Below are 21,233 nucleotides of genomic sequence, written 5' to 3'. Positions count from 1 at the left end.
TCTCAACCACTCTCTCTCTCTACCACTCTCTCTCTACCTCTCTCTCTCTACCTCTCTCTCAACCACTCTCTCTACCACTCTTTCTCTCTCTCTCTCTACCACTCTCTCTCTCTACCCCTCTCTCTACCACTCTCTCTCTCTCTACCACTCTCTCTCTACCACTCTCTCTCTACCTCTCTCTCTCTCGTTTCCTTCCTCTGGTGTCTTTCTAATGCCCCCCTCCCCCCTCACCTTCAGGAACCCCTGGTGGCCAACGACATCCTGAACCATCCCAACTTTGTCAAGAAGAACCTGTGTAACAGCTTCAGTGACCGGACTGTCCAGCGCTTCTACAAGTTCAACACCAGCATAGTGGTGAGGCACACACACACACACACACACACACACACACACACACAGTAAGATCAAACCCAGCCTGCAAACAGGGTGCAGACCTTCAGAGGGAGACCCACCAGTCTAGACTGATGCTCATCTAAGTGTTATACCTCCACCTAGTGGCTCCTAATGGTATTACAGCCAGGATAGATCCAGAAGTCATGTCTCTTTCCTCCCTCTCTCTCTCCCCGCCCCTCCTCCTGTTGTCAGGGCGACCTGACTAACCTGGTCCATGGCAGCCACTGCTCCAGGTACCGCCTCACACGGATCCCCGGCACCAACGCCTTCGCCGGGATCGTCAACGAGACGTGCGACTCTCTGGCTTTCTGTGCCTGCAGCACCGTGGACCGCCTCTGCCTCAACTGCCACAGGTGACACACACACACACACAGCACACACATCTCACACACACACACACACCTCACACACACACCTCACATACACACACACAGAGACATTCTCACACATATTCAGACCCTGCCAGTCCCAAAGCAGGGATTGAGTTTAGAGGGATCATGAAGGCTTTGTGCTGGTCACAGCTAACACGCGTGTCTCCTGTGTGCTGGTCACGGCTAACACGCATGTGTCCTGTGTGCTGGTCACGGCTAACGCGTGTCTCCTGTGTGCTGGTCATGCTAACACTCGTGTCTCCTGTGTGCTGGTCATGCTAACATGCGTGTCTCCTGTGTGCTGGTCATGCTAACACGCGTGTCTCCTGTGTGCTGGTCACAGCTAACACGCGTGTCTCCTGTGTGCTGGTCACAGCTAACACGCGTGTCTCCTGTGTGCTGGTCATGCTAACACCCGTGTCTCCTGTGTGCTGGTCATGCTAACACCCGTGTCTCCTGTGTGCTGGTCATGCTAACACGTGTGTCTCCTGTGTGCTGGTCATGCTAACACGCGTGTCTCCTGTGTGCTGGTCATGCTAACACGCGTGTCTCCTGTGTGGTGGTCATGCTAACACCCGTGTCTCCTGTGTGCTGGTCATGCTAACACGCGTGTCATGTGTGCTGGTCATGCTAACACGTGTGTCTCCTGTGTGCTGGTCATGCTGACACGCGTGTCTCCTGTGTGCTGGTCATGCTAACACACGTGTCTCCTGTGTGCTGGTCATGCTAACACCCGTGTCTCCTGTGTGCTGGTCATGCTAACACGCGTGTCTCCTGTGTGCTGGTCATGCTAACACGTGTGTCTCCTGTGTGGTGGTCATGCTAACACCCGTGTCTCCTGTGTGCTGGTCATGCTAACACGCGTGTCATGTGTGCTGGTCATGCTAACACGTGTGTCTCCTGTGTGCTGGTCAGGATGGAGCAGAATGAGTGCGAGTGTCCTTGTGAGTGCCCCCTGGAGGTCAACGAGTGTACCGGCAACCTCACCTACGCAGAGAACAGGTGAGCAAGACCACCGCCAAGACAAGGGGGTGTGTTTTATTACCCGTGGGCGCCATCTCTTCCCTTCGTCTGCCATGCAGCGTCAAGCCCCTTGTTAGAGCCATCACTGTCTCCTCATCAACGTGTATTTAGAATCACTCTCTCACACACACACACACACACACACCCACTGTGTTCTGTGGTGGAGAGAGAGAGGGTTGGTGTGTGAGAGAGGCTGGTTTCGTCGCTGTACTCTGACAGGCGAACACAACGTTAGGCCTTTTGTTCCTCTTCTGTCGTGAAGCGCGTGGAGGTTCTGCTGACAGCACGTCACTCGGATGGTCTGCAGCATTTCACCAGACGAGCCCTGTCATTAGCCCTGTCATTACCGCTCAGACTGGCAGTGTCATTGTTCGGCTGGAGAGCTGCTGTATGTCTCTTTCAATGGGCTTGTCTTTGCTCTCATCGCGTGGGTGTGTGGCTGTGCGCATGTGTGTGTTCCCTCCTCCCTCCTTCCCCGCTGGTGCGATGCATCTTGACGGCTGTGTGTGTGTGTGTGCGTGCAGGAACCCCAGCTGTGAGGTCCACCAGGAGCCCCTGTCCCTGAGCTTGATGGAGAGCAGCCTGCTGGACTCGCTCCCTCAGTGCATCAACACGCGCTGCAGCCAGCGCTACACCAGCAGGTACGGCCCACAGCGCCCCAGCAGGAACTACGGGGAACAGCACATACTTCATCTGCTGTCCAATAAAACAGGGATTATTTTAGACTGTGGGGAAAGTAGTAGGGGTGGTTTTATAGCCCATTAAAATAATCCAGTGTTTTTCTTTGATTAACGTCCTTAAGAACCTGTGATGATGCTGAATAAAGTCAATAGACAAACAGTAAATTCACTTCATTTACCCTGGAAGAGAATCCCAAGAGGGAAACGCCACAGTCCAACTAACCTGGGACCTGGGTTGTGTTTCTCCAGTGACTGTTTTGGCGTGCTGGACTGTGAATGGTGCATGGTGGACGCAGATGGGAAGACCCACCTGGACACGCCCTACTGCGCCCTGCAGAAGGAGTGTTTCGGGGGCATTGTGGGGGCCAAGAGCCCCTACGTGGACAGCATGGGCATCATGGGTGAGGACTGCTCCTGGGATCATGTACAGATGGTATTCATGTGGAAGGCTCGATCACGGAGCAGATGAGAACAGTTGGAGTGTTTCATGCGGTTTGTAGACGAGCTGATATTCATGTGGAAGGCGCGATCACTGAACAGATGAGAACAGTTGGAGTGTTTCATGCAGTTTGTAGACGAGCTCGGTCCGCGAGCAAGCGCAGGATGCACAAACGACGCAGATTTAAAGGAAACCTCCTCTTGCTGTGAAGCGATCACACAGCCTTGACAAGCGATCATGATCCCGCCTCGTGCGTTGAGGTTTCCGCTTTCCAGAGCTGTCAAATAACCTGATTGTGTCTCTGCTTCTGGTCATTGACCTTTGTCATGTGTTCACGTACTAAACTAACATAAAAACCCCAGTCAGTCAGGAGGTCTGTTCGATCAGAGGACCTTTGACCTTCAGGACGACCTTCAATTTGTCACGCGGGGGGGAGGGGGGGGGGGGGGTGTTAGTCATTTACCCATATAGCAGACGCTCTTATCCAGAGCAACTTACAGTAAGTACAGGGACATTCCCCCCAAGGCAAGTAGGGTGAGGCCCAAGGACACAACGTCATTTGGCACGGTGGGGAATCGATCCGGCAACCTTCTGATTACTAGCCCGACTCCCTCACCACTCAGCCATCTGACTCCCCTGTGTTAGGAGGGTGAAACAGTCTGTTCTCTCCCCTGCAGATGAGGAGGTGGCGTCTCTGAACATGATCAAGAGCGCCCCGGTGGGGCCCGTCGCCGGGGGCATTATGGGATGCATCATGGTGCTGGTGCTGGCTGTGTACGCCTACAGACACCAGATCCACCGACGCTCTCATCAGCACATGTCTCCTCTGGCCGCGCAGGGTGAGACACACACCAACACACACACAGGCAGCCTCCCCCTAACCAGCACGTGAACACCCCACTGTTAACTAGGATTAAGAGGATGAATGAAAGCAAATTGCCAAACTGCTCTCCTCTCCCTCTTTCTCTCCTCACTCCATCTCTCTCGCCCACAGAGATGTCGGTCCGAATGTCCAACCTGGACAATGAGAGGGATGAGAGGGATGAGGACAGCCATGAGGACAGGGGGATAAGTACGTGCTGAACACACACACACACACACACACACACACACCCACATACACATTCACGCGCCCCCGCCTGGAGGAACGCGCACACCCTCCTGACGCTGCATATATCCTGCTGGTTCTGGAGAGGGGATGTGCAGGTCGTTGTGTGTGTTTCTGGTTCAGGAGGTAACCAGAGTGTGTTTTGCGTTTTGCAGTCAGCAACACACGGTTCATCGCCGCGGTGATGGAGAGACACACCCACAGCCCGGAGCGCCGGCGGAGGTACTGGGGCCGCTCCGGGACGGAGAGTGACCATGGTAACGCACACACACACGCTCTCTCTCCCCTGTGTTGTGAACGTGCAGAGTCAGCTCATCAGAGGAGTGAGGGGGCAGCAAGGCAGGAGAGAACAGAGAGAATGCTGGTGAAAAGAAACAGACGGAAGGCGTCATGGCCGGCAGGCGTGAAGCTGCTGCTGCTCTCTCTTCCTCTCGGTCAAAGTTGTACTCACACAGTCTCTCTGACACACACACACACAGAGAGGGAACAAGGTCAGGTGGTGCATACTTCTGTGTGGGTTTCTGTTGACTCACACACACCTCAGACCGACACTCACCTGCACACACACACTTCGACCAGCCTGTCGTTGCAACGCCTCTCTTCCCCAGAGCGCTGCGTTCTGGCTTGCTACCCCAGTCACGGCCTTTCAAACACCCCGTCGTCACGGCAGCCGTGACCTTTATCTCAGATTACCTCGCACGCCCGGCCCTCCTCAGAGCTGAGCGGCTGACCCAACAACAGCTCCGTTTACTGGGAGTGGTGACGGAGGGAGGGGGAGAAGAGGAGAGATGCCTACATGACAACGGATTTACTCTCCTAATTCTCTGCAAAGGGCCCCTTGTGTACCTCTCTCTTTCTCTGTCTCTCTCTCTGTCTCTCTCTGTCTCTCTCTCTGTCTCTCTCTCTCTCTCTCTCTCTGTCTCTCTCTCTCTCTCTGTCTCTCTCTCTCTCTGTCTCTCTCTGTCTCTCTCTCTCTGTCTCTCTCTCTGTCTCTCTCTTTCTCTGTCTCTCTCTCTGTCTCTGTCTCTCTCTCTCTCTCTCTCTCTCTCTCTCTCTCTCTCTCTCTCTCTCTCTCTCTCTCTCTCCTGCGAAGTTACGACAGAGGCAGTTCACACAGACTAACCTCACCTACCAAAGCCCGCAGAGGAGCTTTGACTTTGCTTACAGTAAAGTATAACAGAAACTCTTTTTAGCTCACTAGTAAAGAACAGAACATATCTGTCTCTCTCTCTCTCTCTCTCTCTCTCTCTCTCTCCCTGCCCACTCTTTACACCATGAGCACCAGAGCAAAAGTCCTCTTCCCCCCCCCCCAAACACCTCAAGCTTTTAGATGTGCTGCATGTTTTATCTGCTGGGATGCTGTAGCAGGCCTGGGGGTGAGGAACACAGCCCGCCCCCCCTCCATGCCCACGTGCGGGCGTCTCTCATGTGGCTCGGCACGCTCTTGAGGGACGCACACACTCCCACCTCCCCCGCCTGTCACGTCAGCCCACGTGCCACACACACGCACACACACACAGGCGCATCAAAACCGCGAGCCCTGATGAAGCACCTCTCTGTCTCCGGGGGTGAAGCATCTCTGGAGGGGCAGAGTTTCATGTGAAACGCGGTGCTCACATCAGGATAATTAGTGAGTCGTCAGGGCTTGGCCGCCGTATTCCCCCCTGGCGTAATTACAGTATGCTCTGGTGTACCTGACTGTTCCGGAGATACTCCCCGAACTGACAGCCTCCGCACGGCCAAAACACAAACTTGGAGTTTGTTTCAAAGTGTGAGAGTGTCTCCTTGTCCTACGCTGTGCTACACGTCTGGTCATGTACATCCAGGTGTGTGTGTGTGTGTGTGTCGTCTCCTAGGTTACAGCACCATGAGCCCGCAGGAGGACAGCGAGAACCCGCCGTGCAACAACGACCCGCTGTCGGCCGGCGTGGACGTGGGTAACCACGACGACGACCTGGACTTAGACACGCCCCCTCAGACGGCCGCGTTGCTGAGTCACAAGTTCCACCCCTATCGTCACCCTCACCACCAGCAGCTTCACACGCACCACATGCAGGCTGCTGTCACAGTGCACAGCGTGGACGCCGAGTGCTGATCCTCCACCGCCAGCCCCCCCCCACCCCGCTGCTACGAGGCCCAGCCTGGGTGAGGGGAGAGCGGGTCGGGGGAAGCATCGAAGCCCCCCTCCCCCCCCCTCACTTCAGCCTCCCATGGAGGAACCAGGCTGAAAGGCTCCATTGACACCGAGTTTAAACAGTTGACCTCCTCTCCCCTAGGGGCGCTGTCTGCAGTCTGGCAGGGCGGAGCAGGGGCCCACTGGTGGAGGATGCTTGTTCTAGAGGAACGCAGAATCTCATATTTTCTAAGAAGGATAAAAGGCAGGATGAAGATGACAGGATTATTTTTCTACTATTTATTGAAGTGGACCTGTGAAAGGATGAGCGCTCCTGGAGACCAACAGACTCTGATTGGCTGACGCAAACGCCTCATTTCCGTCGGCACAGCGACGGGAGAAGTGACATAGGAACGCCTCTCAGCGTTCAGTTGGTAACTGTTCAGACTGCGGGCCTGTAGCAAAGTGTGGGAGGGAGAGGCTGGACTGGGAAGGGAGGCTGGAAGAGGCCGTGTAGTATCAGGAAGGGAGGCTGGAAGAGGCCATGTAGTATCAGGAAGGGAGGCTGGAAGAGGCCGTGTAGTATCAGGAAGGGAGGCTGGAAGAGGCTGTGTAGTATCAGGAAGGGAGGCTGGAAGAGGCTGTGTAGTATCAGGAAGGGAGGCTGGAAGAGGCCGTGTAGTATCAGGAAGGGAGGCTGGAAGAGGCTGTGTAGTATCAGGAAGGGAGGCTGGAAGAGGCCGTGTAGTATCAGGAAGGGAGGCTGGAAGAGGCCGTGTAGTATCAGGAAGGGAGGCTGGAAGAGGCCATGTAGTATCAGGAAGGGAGGCTGGAAGAGGCCGTGTAGTATCAGGAAGGGAGGCTGGAAGAGGCCGTGTAGTATCAGGAAGGGAGGCTGGAAGAGGCTGTGTAGTAGCAGTAATGGAAAGGATGGCGGCTGGTCTCTCAGCCTGGCGCCGTGAGGCGGAATGACCTGGAGGACTGCTGGTGCAGAGGCCTCTCTGACGGGGATGACCTGGAGAACCATACAGGAACTAGTTCAGGACCGACACCTTACAGGTGGAGAGCCCTCTGTCTGACAGCAGCAACCCAGGTGTCTCTGCCTCCCTCTCCCCTCCCAGGTCTCTCTGCCTCCCTCTCCCCTCCCAGGTCTCTCTGCCTCCCTCTCCCCTCCCAGAGGGATGATGTCAGGATGCTGGAGGGGGGGACTCCTGTCGTCAGACTCGGGGGAGAGAGAGTCCCTTTGATAAACTCTCTAATCTGAAGGTTCCTCTGTGGTCAAGCTTAGAAAACACATTTTGTACACTGAGTGTGTGTGTCTGTGTGTGTGTGTGTCTGAGTGTGTGTGTGTGTGTGTGTGTGTGTGTGTGTGTGTGTTTCTGAGTGTGTGTCTGAGTGTGTGTCTGTGTGTGTGTGTTTCTGAGTGTGTCTCTGAGTGTGTCTCTGAGTGTGTCTCTGAGTGTGTGTGTGTTTCTGAGTGTGTGTGTGTGTGTGTGTGTGTTTCTGAGTGTGTGTGTCTGAGTGTGTGTGTCTGTGTGTGTGTGTGTGTGTGTGTGTGTCTGAGTGTGTGTGTGTGTGTGTGTGTGTGTGTGTCTGAGTGTGTGTGTGTGTGTGTGTGTGTGTGTGTGTGTGTGTGTGTGTGTGCCACAGTTGGAGCATCTTCATTGAAGACATTATCACCGGTATGTTTTATATTTTGTATAAAATTGCAATTACAGAAAAGAAAAGTTATGCCGAACCAATCCACTTAATTTTATTATTTTCCACCTATGAAGCGTTATTGATCCCCATTCTGCTTTTTTAGTTGTGATTGTTAAATTACTCAAAGGTCAATATAGTAAAAATTTATTTTTGCAGCAGATGTCTATTATTTTTAAAGCAACTTGTAAATACCTTTTTTTATCACCAATAGTTATTACTGTGTCAGATTCTCCAATTGTTGGTTGGAAATGCATAATGTCTGCTTAAAGAAATCATATGTTGAATGATTTGTTTCCAATGTGTGACTGAGACACAATGGAGCTTTCATTAGGTCTGACTGTTTTTCCACCGTTTAAAGAGGAGTAGTCTTAAAGAGACCTGTCTTCAACAGTTTAGCCTCGTTGACGTTACTAAAGACCATACACGGCCTGTTTTAGACGCCAAATGCTTGTTCATCGAACTGTGACCAGCCATCACAGCAGCACAGTGAACTGCTGTGTCTTATCCAGCTCCACTCAACAGACCCACTGGTGTCTGGTCATAACACTACACACACACACACACACACACACACAGAGACTTAGCTAATGCACTCCAGATTCATAGGTTCATTTAGCGGACTGATCAGGATGGCTCCTTAACACTTTCATATTTTGAGGGGTTCCATACAATGTGTGCTGATTAAGCTCTAGAACTGTATTTTACCTCACTGTGTTGGTCATCTGAATAACAGCTACTGTGTTTTCTGTTTTTTTTTTTTATCTGTTGTTGTCAAGCCATTGTTGATGGGCAGCATTAACAGTATTTACCAGCTGTTGTAAACAAGTATAATCTTGTGTATAGTGAACACTACGAATCGCATTAATGTGTTGAAGGAACGTCAATGTGTGGACACCATTCCTTTCTGTCCCCCCCAGTGTAACATATAAAGTTATCAAATGAAAATGTATTGCAAAGTGAATGTGATTAAAGAAAAGTCCACTTTACACTTAAATATCTGACAGGACCGTCAAAGTATGTCTATTTTGTTTAACAATATACCTTTTTCTGCTTGAAATGTGACATTTGTGTAAATCAAAAGACAAGACAGGTTTGGTATTAATGTGTACGATTGCTGTTTCAGCTTGTTGTAAACTATAAAATCCAAACTATGATTTTTGACATTCAATCTCGCTTCTTGGGTGACAATTTTATAATACATAAATTCCAAGATTTTGCAGAGCCATCCGACAGACACAAAATGGCTGCCCTGTAGCATCAGTGACCAGGGGCTATGTGATGTCAGCTGGGGTTCCCATCCCCTCAGCACTGAGCCCATATTGTTCCAGTGGCACTTCCAGGGGAGGCCCTGGGGGCGGGGGCAAAGCCAACCTGATGCATTTTTTTTTGTAGTAGTCAAAATGTTAACTGTACTGGTATTAGTCTATGCACGTCAGATAATTAGCAACATTAATAGATTCCTGACACAGTTTTCAACTAGCCTAAATACTCCAACAGCATAATAGAATTCCATAATTAAATGATGGCTTTTTATTTTGATGTGCCAACCCAAGATCTTCAGTGCCCACCCCCCCCCCCCCCCCACCCCCACCCCCCTCCTCCTCTAGTCTAGTGGTCTTCAGTTAGGGTTCTTCAGAATGGAATCCAGTTGTAGGCTTGTGGATGGGTAGTGATCTGTGAATCAGAAACATGGCAGTGACCTCTCTCTCTGTCCCCCCCCCTCTCTCTCTCTGTCTCTCTCTGTCCCCCCTCTCAGTCTCTCTGTCTCTCTCTCTCTGTCTCTCTCTCTCTCGCACACACATACACATGCTGGCAGGAAAGTGGACTAGCTCTACAGATGGCAGAAGGAGGTTGTCGGAGAGGAGAGCTAAGCTCTGCTCCTCTCCTCCCCTGTTCTCTCCCCCGTCCCCTCTTCTCACCCTGCGCCCTCCCCCTCTTGTCCTCTCCCGCCCCCCTGCCTCCCCTCTCTCCTCACCTCCCTTTCCTGCCTCCCCTCTCCTCAACCCCCTTCCTCCTCTCTCTCCTCTCCTGTCCCCGCCTCACCCTACTCCTTGTCCTCTCCTCACTCTCTTCCCTCATTCCCTGCCTCCCCTCTCTCCCCCCCTCGCCTCACCCTCCTCCCCCTCTCCTCCCCTGCCAAAGATCTGCTCTGAATTAGAGCACCCAACGCCGTCCAAGTCTCCTTGGGCCTGTCTGCCGGTGCCCCAGCAGGCCTTTCCAGACAGCCTGCCTGCCTGCCTGCCTGCCTGCCTGCCAGATCCATGCAGCTAGCAGGGCCTACTTCAGTCCACCAGGTGTGGTTACCTCTGTGAACACATGGCCATCTGCCGCCCTACCGGCTACTGTTAAGCTTTCCCCGCACAGCTATGGCTGTGTGCGCTGACAGAGCGCTCCTGTACATTTTGGAGAAACTGGCTAAGTAAGATCGATGCCAAGGATCAGTTTGGGAACTCATCTGAACGGAGGCGGTGTTTGTTCTCTGAGATGGTGTTCAGCCGTATCGCTTTAGACGTGGGGCCAATGACCTCACCCTGCCACTAACACCCCTCTGGCCCAGATCCTGAAGTGTTGTCCACGACAGTCTGGACGGTTCATCACTCAGACTGACAACACCCCCACACCTCCTCCTGGAACCGGGGCTCGCTGGCTAACAGACCCTGGTTGGCCCTCCTACCTCATGCCCTCTCTCTACCAGCCCGCTCCCCCTCCTGTGTCCCAGGTAACCGTTCTACCGGCTTGGTCGCCCACCACACGGCCCAGGAGAGCGGTGAGGTTTTCCTTTTATTCTCGCACTCCCACTCTTAAATGAGGCTGTGAATCATTCACAGAGCAGTGCACCCTCCCCTCCCTCCCTCCGGGTTTTTTTTAACAGAACATTTTAGTATGAAGCGGTAGTGCATGTGCAAAATACTCTCATGGGTTGAACTGTGTGTGTGTGTGTGTGTGTGTGTGTGTGCACGTGTGTGGGTGGCAAGATATAATTTTTGTGTGTGTGTGAGAGAGAGAGAGGGAAAGAGAGTGGGCCAGAGCAAGACGATGCCTGAATCAGAAAGAGCAACGTAATTATTCTGTGAAATAATGATCGTTTACTAAAAGCTGTGATTTTATCCTCCACATCCCGTGAGTGACAGGCAGGCAGGCCTGGTCGCCATTTCAGAGAGAATGCAGTGATTCATGTCTCCCATTCGACTAACGGCAACACATCCTCTCCGTGGACTAGCGTGATACATTAATTTCAGGCCAGGTGTCCTTGAAACAGATTTTCTTGGCTGATATTAAATGAGTTAGTCTGATTTATCTTTTCAAATATGAAACACCTACAGTCCAGTCCAAGTTGAAGCATACTTTTGTGCCGTGGAGTGTTTTAATTGATGCCATCGGATCTGCCAAAGTATCGCTCGAGGAAACGCCACATCCGTTTTAGATGATGCCGGTCTATTTCTCTCCCTTTTGTAAGAATAATTGTACTCCTCTGTTCTGAATGTTTCCTAAGTGGGTTGCGGTTTGGATGTAGCTGGAGATTTGAAGCACACATTCATGGGTATTGTGTGGACTCGGCAGGAGATAGCCTACCCATTCGCTGCTCCGTCTGGCGGTTGCAGATCTCCGCCCACGGGAAAGGGACTGGCATTGCCTGGTTGGAGGAGATCCATAACCATTATGTTGTGTAGGAATACAGACCACTCAATATTCGTGTTTTTGAATCCATTCTAGGGCTTAACAAAAAAAGTATACAATCACACGTTTGTTTCACTCATGAAGGTCTACAGTTGACACTTCTTTTCCTATAAGCATTAGGCCTATTGCAAGGGACCACATGTGTTTAATCTAATATGGTATTGGCATCAGGCTAACTTCATTCCTGTAGCATGACAAGAAAATGATCCACCACCGGATGGCGTTACAATATTTGTTATGGCTTAATTGCCCACCTTAAAATTCATTTTCCTATCGGTGGGGGTCGCCAAGAGTCCGACCAAAGTAGCCTATTGAGCCAGGGCCCGCTTGGTTGTAGCCTACCTTTCGGTCCGCTCGCTCTCTCCCTCTCTCAGATGGGAGCGAGAAAAACAGACGCCCACCTATCGCTGCCTCCACTCACTTTCTACACAGCTACTCAAGATGGCGGCAGCTTCATCCATCCAGCCGTCCAGCGTTCACTCTTTAAACCAGGAAAATCCACCTTTCCCCGACTCTGATAGCCCAGAAAGCCGGCAGGATGAGGACCCGGCATCCGAGGGGACCAGCCTGCGTGACTTACCCGATTTGGAGCCGGAGGAAATCGAGCGGAGGCTGGAGAAAACTCGTAAGGAGCTGAGCAACAGGAGGAAAATACTGATTAAAAACCTACCGCAAGATACAACCAACCAGGTACAGTGGGCTCGACTATATTGACGTAAAGAGAGAAAGTATTATTTTATTTTTGCACGCAACTCTATTTGATCGTGGGGTTGATACCGTTTACGGGCATTTGTTAAGAATGCTACTTCGTAATAGTTAAGTAAAGTTACGCACTTCAAACACGTATCATTTAGTTATGATTTAGGCTATTGCTAATTAACTAAATGTTTTAATAATCTTTGTTAACGACTGAGCTAACGGATCGACTGTCATTATAGGCAGTTGTCTGCGCTGTTTGTGCGACGGCATTGCCTCGACTTAAATTCATTAAATTCTTCAATCGACAAAGTCTGTAATATCCTTTTCCAAATATTAGTGTATTTAACTGCGCCAGGCATGATACACATCGACCAGTTACTTTTCGAAACGTGGAATGTCAGTGACCGCGAGTTTGTTTAACAATTGTGTGACCTATGCGCTCAAATATTTGAGCGACTATCTACCGACAAAGCATAGGATCACAATATTGTCTTGCATTTGTCACTTAATCAGCGCCCCAAACTTTTTAGGCTCCACTATGCACCCTGTTCATGAAACGGCGATGCCCGACCAGCTCTCCAAACTAATGCGGCAAGCTCGAAAATTCACAGGATATAGTTTCGAACGTTGTTAACGTGTGTGACATATCCCAATTCGTAGTCGGTCGTGTATGTTTCACGTATGTTATTATACAATTTTGCCCAAATTGAATTAATCAAATCAGGTTTGGACTACTTTTAAGTGCGCAGGTGTACAGTATAATTGACATGCTTTTAGGACGGAAATGTAAATGTGCATTAGTGGAGCTATCTGTTTATGTGATAACGGCCGGTAATTGATGCGCTTCTTCGCTGTCTGCAATACGGTTCCTCAAACTGGTATATGTCAATGGTTGGGATGCACATTTTAAAAATTCCTCCAGGCTTATAACTAACTAGTGAACATTTCACAGCCAGTGGCAGGGTGCCAAGCAGAACCAACACAACCCTGTGTGTTGGTTGTGTGTGTGAGAGAGAGAGAGAGAGAGAGAGAGAGAGGGAGAGAGGGAGAGAGGGAGAGAGGGAGAGAGGGAGAGAGGGAGAGGACTATTAACTGAGTCTGCCTTTGTGAGTGAGAGAGAGAAATTCATATGGAGCCAGGTGAGGTGACAGACTTGGCATCCCCTGGTATTTTCCCACATTATTAATGTCAGGGGAAGTGACAGGGTCTCTAAGCTGCGCTTCATAATGCTGGGGAGTGCAGCGTTAAACTTGAATGTGTATGGGCACCACACAGCCTGTGTGAGGAATGAGGTGTGTGTGTGTACTTCTGTTCGTTTCACTGAAGTGTGATAGTTATATGGCAGTTTCCCATCGCTGTGCACAGTCCTTTGCATTTGTGTTGAACACTGCCAGGACTTTGAGCTGAAAGGGTTTGGGTAGTAGAGGGCAGACAGGGCAGTGCTCCATAGTCTGGTCCACAGGGGGTTGGGCTTGTCTTGAAGCCCCATCTGACCACAGCATCTCTGGGTCGTCCTGTTCTCCTTCTGAGGCGGTGGAGGGGGTTTCCATTCAGCCCTGTCAGAGCCAGGGGGCAGATTCATGAGGGGGCAGGTTCAGGAGGGGGCAGGTTCAGGAGGGGGCAGGTTCAGGAGGGGGCAGGTTCAGGAGGGGGCAGGTTCAGGAGGGGGCAGGTTCAGGAGGGGGCAGGTTCAGGAGGGGGCAGGTTCAGGAGGGGGCAGGTTCAGGAGGGGGCAGGTTCAGGAGGGGGCAGGTTCAGGAGGGGGCAGGTTCAGGAGGGGTGTTCCTATGTCAGTGGGAGGAGGGTCATATACCGGGCACTGTTGTGTGTGTGTGTGTGTGTGTGTACTGACACAACAGGAGCTCACCAACATTATCCTGTAGCATATCCACTGTCATGTCCTGCTGTGCATTATTGAAGAAGAGTCTCTCTCTCTCTCTCTCTCTCTCTCTCTCTCTCTCTCTCTCTCTCTCTCTCTCTCTCTCTCTCTCTCTCTCTCTCTCTCTCTCTCTCTCTCTCTCTCTCTCTCTCTCTCTCTCTCTCTCTCTCTCTCTCTCTCTCTCTCTCTCTCTCTCTCTCTCTCTCTCTCTCTCTCTCTCTCTCTCTCTCTCTCTCTCTCTCTCTCTCTCTCTCTCTCTCTCTCTCTCTCTCTCTCTCTCTCTCTCTCTCTCTCTCTCTCTCTCTCTCTCTCTCTCTCCTCCAACAGACCTTCTGTCTGCACATGGTTTCATAAGGCTGCAAGAGTTATAGATCTGCAAGAGACACCTTATATAAGCTGTCTGCTCGCCCCAATCCATCCCCTCAACCTTGTTACACACCTCCAAGACAGCTGTGTGTGTGTGTTGGGGGGTAGGGGCTGATCTGTTTTTATGGAGGCTTCTTTCCCCGGGGGGTGGGGGGTGTCTGATAAATGTCCCCGCTGACAAGCCTCGGTCCTGGGTGGGGGTGGGAGGAGGAAGAGGAGTCGTGGAGATGTAGTCCTCATGTAGGATTTCCTGTCATCAGCTGCTCAATTATTCAGGAACAGGTGACACTCACCCAGGTGTGTGTGTGCATGGCACAGGCCAGATAGTGTATTATTACTGTGTTCTTCCCTTCTCTCTCTGTCTCTGTCTCTGTCTCTAGCTCTCTCTTTCTCCCCTCCCACTCTCCCTGTCTGCACTGCCGGATGTGTCAATAGCAGATGTTCGGCAACCCTGCCCCACTGACTACATGCAGCCTTCACAACCACCTTGCAACACACACACACACACACATACACACACACACACTGAGAACACACTGGCAAATTATTTAAACTGGGCGTTCATTAGCATTATTCAAATAATCCTGTTCTCCAGGTTTCTTCTTGCAGAAATTGAAATAGCTGCCAGCGAGTGGAGAGGCTGAGAGGTTTAACAGGGTGGTGACCAGCTAGTGAGGGTGCATTAGAAACAGCATGAAGCTGCAGACCAAACACACAAACACACTGGCAGTTCATGAGCCTCTGTTTGAACCACGGGGCTCCTCGTGGTCACTGACTAGCTGGTAGAAACTTGCCGGAACAAATATCGGAAAAGTTTGAATGAAATTGCCTAACGAATTCTAGAGGGAAATCAAATGAGTTGTAAGGACTGTGTTACACACACAGTGGATACTCTGGGTATATTGCTTCTCCTCACATTTTCACTGTGTTCACTCACACTGTAAACCACTGAAGGTTGAATTAACAATATTAATATGATATCTGTCCCCAGCCGAGTGTATACGCGTCTTAGCCCTACATCCATGGCTCCACTGCTGTTGACGGGTGAAACGTGTGTGTGTGTGTGTGTGTGGCGTAGTTGCTGGGTCTCTTGTTCTGCTCCTGCTGATAGCAACAGATGCTACATATCTGCCTGACTAGCCCCACAGTACTGGCTGTGCAGCATATCATGTCATGGTTTCTTTTAGTTTTATTCATAATTCATAATAATAGGGAGTCAGGCTAATCGGGCTAGTAATCTAAAGGTTGCCAGATCGATTCCCGGCTGTGCCAAATGACGTTGTGTCCTTGGGCAAAGCATTTCACCCTACTTGCCTCGGGGGGAATTGTCCCTGTACTTACTGTAAGTCGCTCTGGATAAGAGCGTCTGCTAATTTTTTTAAATAATTCATGTCACTGTAATACATAGGCATCTGGTGTGTTCAGTCCCATTACTGAACTGCACTTCACTGTTCAGACAGAGCAGATGTAGGAATGAATGGGTTCGTGAATTATCCATTCATCATTCAGTTTTTAAACGTTCAAGAAATCGTCAACACCACCTTGCAGTCGTGGTTTTGCCATGAGAAAGGGCATTCTGCAGGGTGAGGTGGATCTACTAGGTAGCTTTGGTGGCAGCGCTCTCTCCTACTGTCTTTGGTGGCAGCGCTCTCACACACTAGTTGGTGTCTGTGGCCCCGGTACAGCGTGTGTGTGTGTGTGTACTGAGCCTGCAGGACTACCTCCACTCAGCTCCAGGCGAGGAGGAGGTCAGATGAGGTGACCGGAAAACAAGCTCTGTCCTTGGGCACAGACTGCCTCCATGCCCCTCCTCGCCCACGCAGAGCGAAAGCAAAAAGAGGATAGATTCTGGAAATGTCTGAAAGGAGAAAGGGAGCAGCGAGGAAGGGAGAGACGGGAGGGAGGGAGGGAGGGAGGGAGGGAGAGACGGGATTGAGGAGAGCGCCAGACAGAGAGAGACAAAGAAGGGATGGGAGAGAGGGAGAGAGAGAGAGAGAGAGAGAGAGAGAGAGAGAGAGAGAGAGAGAGAGAGAGAGAGAGAGAGAGAGAGAGAGAGAGAGAGAGAGAGAGAGAGAGAGAGAGAGAGAGAGAGAGAGAGAGAGAGAGAGAGAGAGAGAGAGAGAGAGAGAGAGAGAGAGAGAGAGAGAGAGAGAGAGAGAGAGAGAGAGAGAGAGAGAGAGAGAGAGAGAGAGAGAGAGAGAGAGAGAGAGAGAGAGAGAGAGGGGGAGAGGGAGGGGGAGGGGGAGGGGGGAGGGGGAGGGGGAGGGGGAGGGGGAGGGGGAGGGGGAGGGGAGGGGGAGGGGAGGGGGGAGAGGGAGGGGGGAGGGGGAGGGAGAGAGGGGGAGGGAGAGGGAGGGAGAGAGGGGGAGGGAGAGGGAGGGAGGGAGGGGGAGGGAGAGGGAGGGAGAGAGGGAGAGGGGGAGGGGAGGGGGAGAGGGAGGGGGAGAGGGGGAGGGAGAGGGAGGGGGGAGAGGGGGAGGGAGAGGGAGAGAGAGAGAGAGAGAGAGAGAGAGAGAGAGAGGGAGAGAGAGGGGAGGGGGAGGGGGGAGGGGGAGGGGGAGGGGGGAGAGGAGGGGAGGAGGGAGAGGGAGGGAGGGAGAGGGAGGGAGGGAGAGAGGGAGAGAGAGTTGGTATCTGATTCTGTGTACATGAGTTTTCTCTTCGGAGGGTACTATAACACGGCATGAAAGTTTCATCAGAGGTTTGACGGAGAGGGAGAGGCGAATGCCAGGTTGTTAAAGCTTAGGATGTCATTGATGCTAAGCTGTTACCCACACACCCCACAGGGTGAGGTGTGTGTAGTAGAGCTGTTTAAGGGTGACATGTGGCAGGGAGGAGGTAGTAGCACTATGCCAGGGTGAGCCACCTGCTCCACACCCTCAGTGAGTGACTGAGTGTGAGTGAGATAGATAGATGACAGCCTGGCACACGCTCTGACCTCCACAGACAGGACAGTACTCACACCTGCCTTCTCTCACTGGAAGCGTGGGTACATGAGCAGAGCAGAGAGCCCTATAGATGGGCCCTTCCTGGGGGCTTCCTGGAGAGCTTTCACCCTCTGTTGTCCAGAGCTCCAGGGATCAGCTGGCTGCTGACTGGGCGCTTCCTTTACAAGCCGGAACCTTCCTTCCAGCCGTGCTCCGTGATTGGGCTGTCTGTCCTGCACAGACTCAGTAGGTCAAGGACAGGCCGGGTGCCTGGATACGCCTCCCTAGCAACGACTCTACTCTGCTTCACAGAATTATCCCCTGGCCTGAAAACCAGACCACAGTTCAGCTTTATTGGCATGAATGTTCAGGTTAAACAGTGTTGTCAAAGCAGTCCACAGTGAAGAAATAACACATGGGATCTCTCTGTCCCTCCCTCCCTCCCTCCCTCCCTCCCTCCCTCCCTCCCTCCCTCCCTCCCTCCCTCCCTCCCTCCCTCCCTCCCTCCCTCCCTCCCTCCCTCCCTCCCTCCCTCCCTCCCTCCCTCCCTCCCTCCCTCCCTCCCTCCCTCCCTCCCTCCCTCCCTCCCTCCCTCCCCTCCCCTCCCTCCCCACATGGTCCCTCTCTCACAGGCCGGTAGTCAGCTGTAATCCCCTTCCAGCGCGCCCGTCTGTGTGTTTGTTAACCATCTGATAAGCGTGGTGACTGAGGACCTGGATAGAAGGGGATGACGAGAGGCTGAAGTGTCTATCAGAGAGAGAAAGAGAGAGAGAGTGTATCCCTGTGTAAATCCATTAGGCCCAGCTAAAGGAATCAGCTCTCTTTCCCTCTCGGTTGCTCCCCTCGCCCCAGATGTGCGCAGGGAAACGTTATCGAGGCCCGATTAAATTTAAACGACGTGTTCGCGTGAGGGGAAGCATAAAGAGAAGAGTTAACGAACAAAGAATTCCTGACGTCTTAATCTGCCACTCGACGTGAATGTGTCCGCGCGAGACTTTATGGGCTTCTTGAACAGGCCGAGAAAGACGAGGCAGGAAGACAAGGAAGAGACCAAATGAATTAAAATGATGTGTCGTTTGTTAACCTCTCTGCCAGTGTATACAGACATCTGTATCTCTCTCTGTTGTGTAGCATCGAGAAGATTATATTCTATTTTAACATGCATTGATAGTTTAGTTGGACTATCCGAGGATAGTGAACAGAAAGTGGAAAATAATGCTGCAGTCGTTCACTCAGAGATCCAGGCGGAGGCCGGTCCGGTGTGTTATTGAGTAAAACACACAACTGCCTCTGATACCAGTTCTATTGAATGTCAGCTCACCGCTGGCTTCAGCGCGACCTGGAAGTCTTAAACAAGACGGGGTCTCGCGGTGTGAGTTTAGCGGGGGGAGTTACGCGGGTGCGGGGGCCGCGGTTCTACCTGCAAGGCCGACCAACCGCTTCCCATCAAAATGTCATCACCTCACCGCGACACAAGCGCGCGGAGACGAAACGGCACAGCAGGGGAGGGAACAGCGATGCTCCGCGAGCTGTAGTCTCGCCGTGCGTGTCGATGTCTGAGCAAGTTTACGGTGGTGTTTACTGGTGTCTGAGGGTTAAGCGGGGCTACATGGAGATGTTCCAGAAGGCTGGGAGGACATACAAGTTTGAGTAAATACCGCGACGCCTGCTTTATATACCCCCTGACACCCTGAGTAGCGTGCAAGTACTTAAAAGGGAAGGTAGGGAGAGACGAGAGAGGTTGGCGGGAGGCGGGGATGGATATAGAGATGGTAAAAGGAGAGGTAGAGATAGAAAGTGAAAGAGAAACAGTCAGAGCAGATTCTCTCTCCTCTCGTGTTTCTGTTGAGGAAAGAGGAGGCTGGTAGGTTGAAGCACTCTGCTGTTATCTCTACCAGCACGGAGAGAGAGAGAGAGAGAGAGAGAAAGCGAGTGGGCTTCCAAGTGCTGTGAAATCCGACCGTATCCCACGAGAGCTGCTCTGTTTTCAGGAGTGAGTGACCCTGGATGTGTGTGTGTGTGTGTCTCCATGAGAAGATGACTGTGTGTGTGTGTGTGTGTCTCCATGACAAGATGACTGTGTGGGTGTGTGGGGGCTGAGATGGTGGTGAGCAGAGCAGTGACCTGTTTGGTCTGAATGTCTCTCTCTCGTTCTCTCTCTCTCCGTGTCTCTCTCTCTCTCTCCCTCTCCATGTCTCTCACCCTTTCCGTGTCTCTCTCTCTCTCTCTCTCTCTCTCTCTCTCTCTCTCTCTCAGAGAGAAAGTTTTGAGTGTACACACAACACTCTTATATGTGGAGAATATGAAATTCTCCAGCCTTCCTGTCATAAAATGAACGTTAAAAAAAACGAAGTGTGGAAATGTTGGCATGCAAAGAGAATGGGCTCATCTGTTAAAGGTATGGCATGTTGGAACACAGCCATGCTTGTGTACAGTTTTGAAATGTTTTCTCTTCTGTCCCTATCCCTCCCTCCCTCCCTCCCTCCCTCCCTCCCTCCCTCCCTCCCTCCCTCCCTCCCTCCCTCCCTCCCTCCCTCCCTCCCTCCCTCCCTCCCTCCCTCCCTCCCTCCCTCCCTCCCTCCCTCCCTCCCTCCCTCCCTCCCTCCCTCCCTCCCTCCCTCCCTCCCTCCCTCCCTCCCTCCCTCCCTCCCTCCCTGCAGGAGGTACATGAGATTCTGAAAGACTACGAACTCAAGTACTGCTTCGTGGACCGCAACAAAGGCACAGGTAACCCCCACACCCACCTCTACCCACCTCTACCCCACTGTCCACATCCTGTTCAGGGATCAAGTCTGGCTTGGTGTCCCCCTTTTCCTTGGAAGTCTTAGATCATGTTTATATTTAGCCGCAGCCAAACACCTGAAATCGAACGCCCTTTGAAATGAGAGTCCAGTAACAGCTGAGATATCATAGTCCCTGGTGTCGCCGAGGTGCAGTGCAAAGGTTAATAGTGTTTAATAGCGGATGAGGAGCTTAATCAGAACTGGACTCGTCCGTGGTTAACGATGCACACGGTTTTAATTAAGTCTGATCGACCGCTGGTCAGAGGAGGAGAAGCAGGAGGAGAGAGGAGAGGGCTGGAGGAGAGGGGAGGAGTCAGGGGAGGGCTGGGCTAGGAGGAGGGGCAGGAGGAGAGAGGAGAAGGCTGGAGGAGAGGGGAGGAGTCAGGGGAGGGCTAGGAGGAGGGGCAGGAGGAGAGAGGAGAGGGCTGGAGGAGAGGGGAGGAGTCAGGGGAGGGCTGGGCTAGGAGGAGGGGCAGGAGGAGAGAGGAGAAGGCTGGAGGAGAGGGGAGGAGTCAGGGGAGGGCTGGCCTAGGAGGAGGGGCAGGAGGAGAGAGGAGAGGGCTGGAGGAGAGGGGAGGAGTCAGGGGAGGGCTGGGCTAGGAGGAGGGGCAGGAGGAGAGAGGAGAAGGCTGGAGGAGAGGGGAGGAGTCAGGGGAGGGCTGGGCTAGGAGGAGGGGCAGGAGGAGAGAGGAGAAGGCTGGAGGAGAGGGGAGGAGAAAGGAGAGGGCTGGAGGAGAGGGGAGGAGAAAGGAGAGGGCTGGAGGAGAGGGGAGGAGAAAGGAGAGGGCTGGGCTAGGAGGAGGGGCAGGGACAAGGGGGAATGGAAGAAAAGTATTTTAATATTTTTGGATTTTTTTAGCTCAGCTTCTCTTTTGGTCTCGCTATCGCTTTCTCTCTCTGGAGGTTGGGTTGGAGTGTGTGTGTGTGGAGTTACATGCCCACCTCCAGAACATGCAGTGCTGTGGGGAGGTCTTATATGGGCTCTGCATGCTGAGGATTCCTGATGGCCCTAATTAGAGGGGACAGGGATTTAATCTGATCCCAGTGATCTGCTCCTGCAACCCTCACGGCTA

General features: G+C 52.2%; 2 protein-coding genes across 2 annotated transcripts in view; both read left to right on the top strand.

Moving 5' to 3' along the window:
- The window catches only part of cachd1 (cache domain containing 1), a 45,369-nt gene extending 36,540 nt beyond the window's left edge, over positions 1-8,829 (top strand). The window contains exons 19-27 of the mRNA XM_084693085.1: positions 238-354; positions 586-746; positions 1,680-1,766; positions 2,312-2,428; positions 2,717-2,868; positions 3,584-3,745; positions 3,901-3,978; positions 4,170-4,271; positions 5,871-8,829. Coding sequence (XP_084549211.1) covers positions 238-354; positions 586-746; positions 1,680-1,766; positions 2,312-2,428; positions 2,717-2,868; positions 3,584-3,745; positions 3,901-3,978; positions 4,170-4,271; positions 5,871-6,109 — 1,215 coding nt within the window. The 3' untranslated portion in view covers positions 6,110-8,829. The remainder of the gene's footprint in view (positions 1-237; positions 355-585; positions 747-1,679; positions 1,767-2,311; positions 2,429-2,716; positions 2,869-3,583; positions 3,746-3,900; positions 3,979-4,169; positions 4,272-5,870) is intronic.
- A 3,113-nt stretch (positions 8,830-11,942) lies between these two features.
- raver2 (ribonucleoprotein, PTB-binding 2) overlaps positions 11,943-21,233 on the top strand; it is a 33,708-nt gene continuing 24,417 nt past the window's right edge. Inside the window, exons 1-2 of the mRNA XM_084692873.1 lie at positions 11,943-12,196; positions 20,038-20,104. Of these exons, the coding sequence (XP_084548999.1) occupies positions 11,948-12,196; positions 20,038-20,104 (316 nt within the window). The 5' untranslated portion in view covers positions 11,943-11,947. The remainder of the gene's footprint in view (positions 12,197-20,037; positions 20,105-21,233) is intronic.

The sequence above is a fragment of the Hypomesus nipponensis genome, chromosome 26 (assembly GCF_054491055.1).
Source record: "Hypomesus nipponensis isolate SF chromosome 26, ASM5449105v1, whole genome shotgun sequence".
Classification (NCBI taxonomy): domain Eukaryota; kingdom Metazoa; phylum Chordata; class Actinopteri; order Osmeriformes; family Osmeridae; genus Hypomesus; species Hypomesus nipponensis.
The sequence above is the reverse complement of the archived record's forward strand: the minus strand, read 5'-3'. Positions and strand labels throughout refer to the sequence as shown.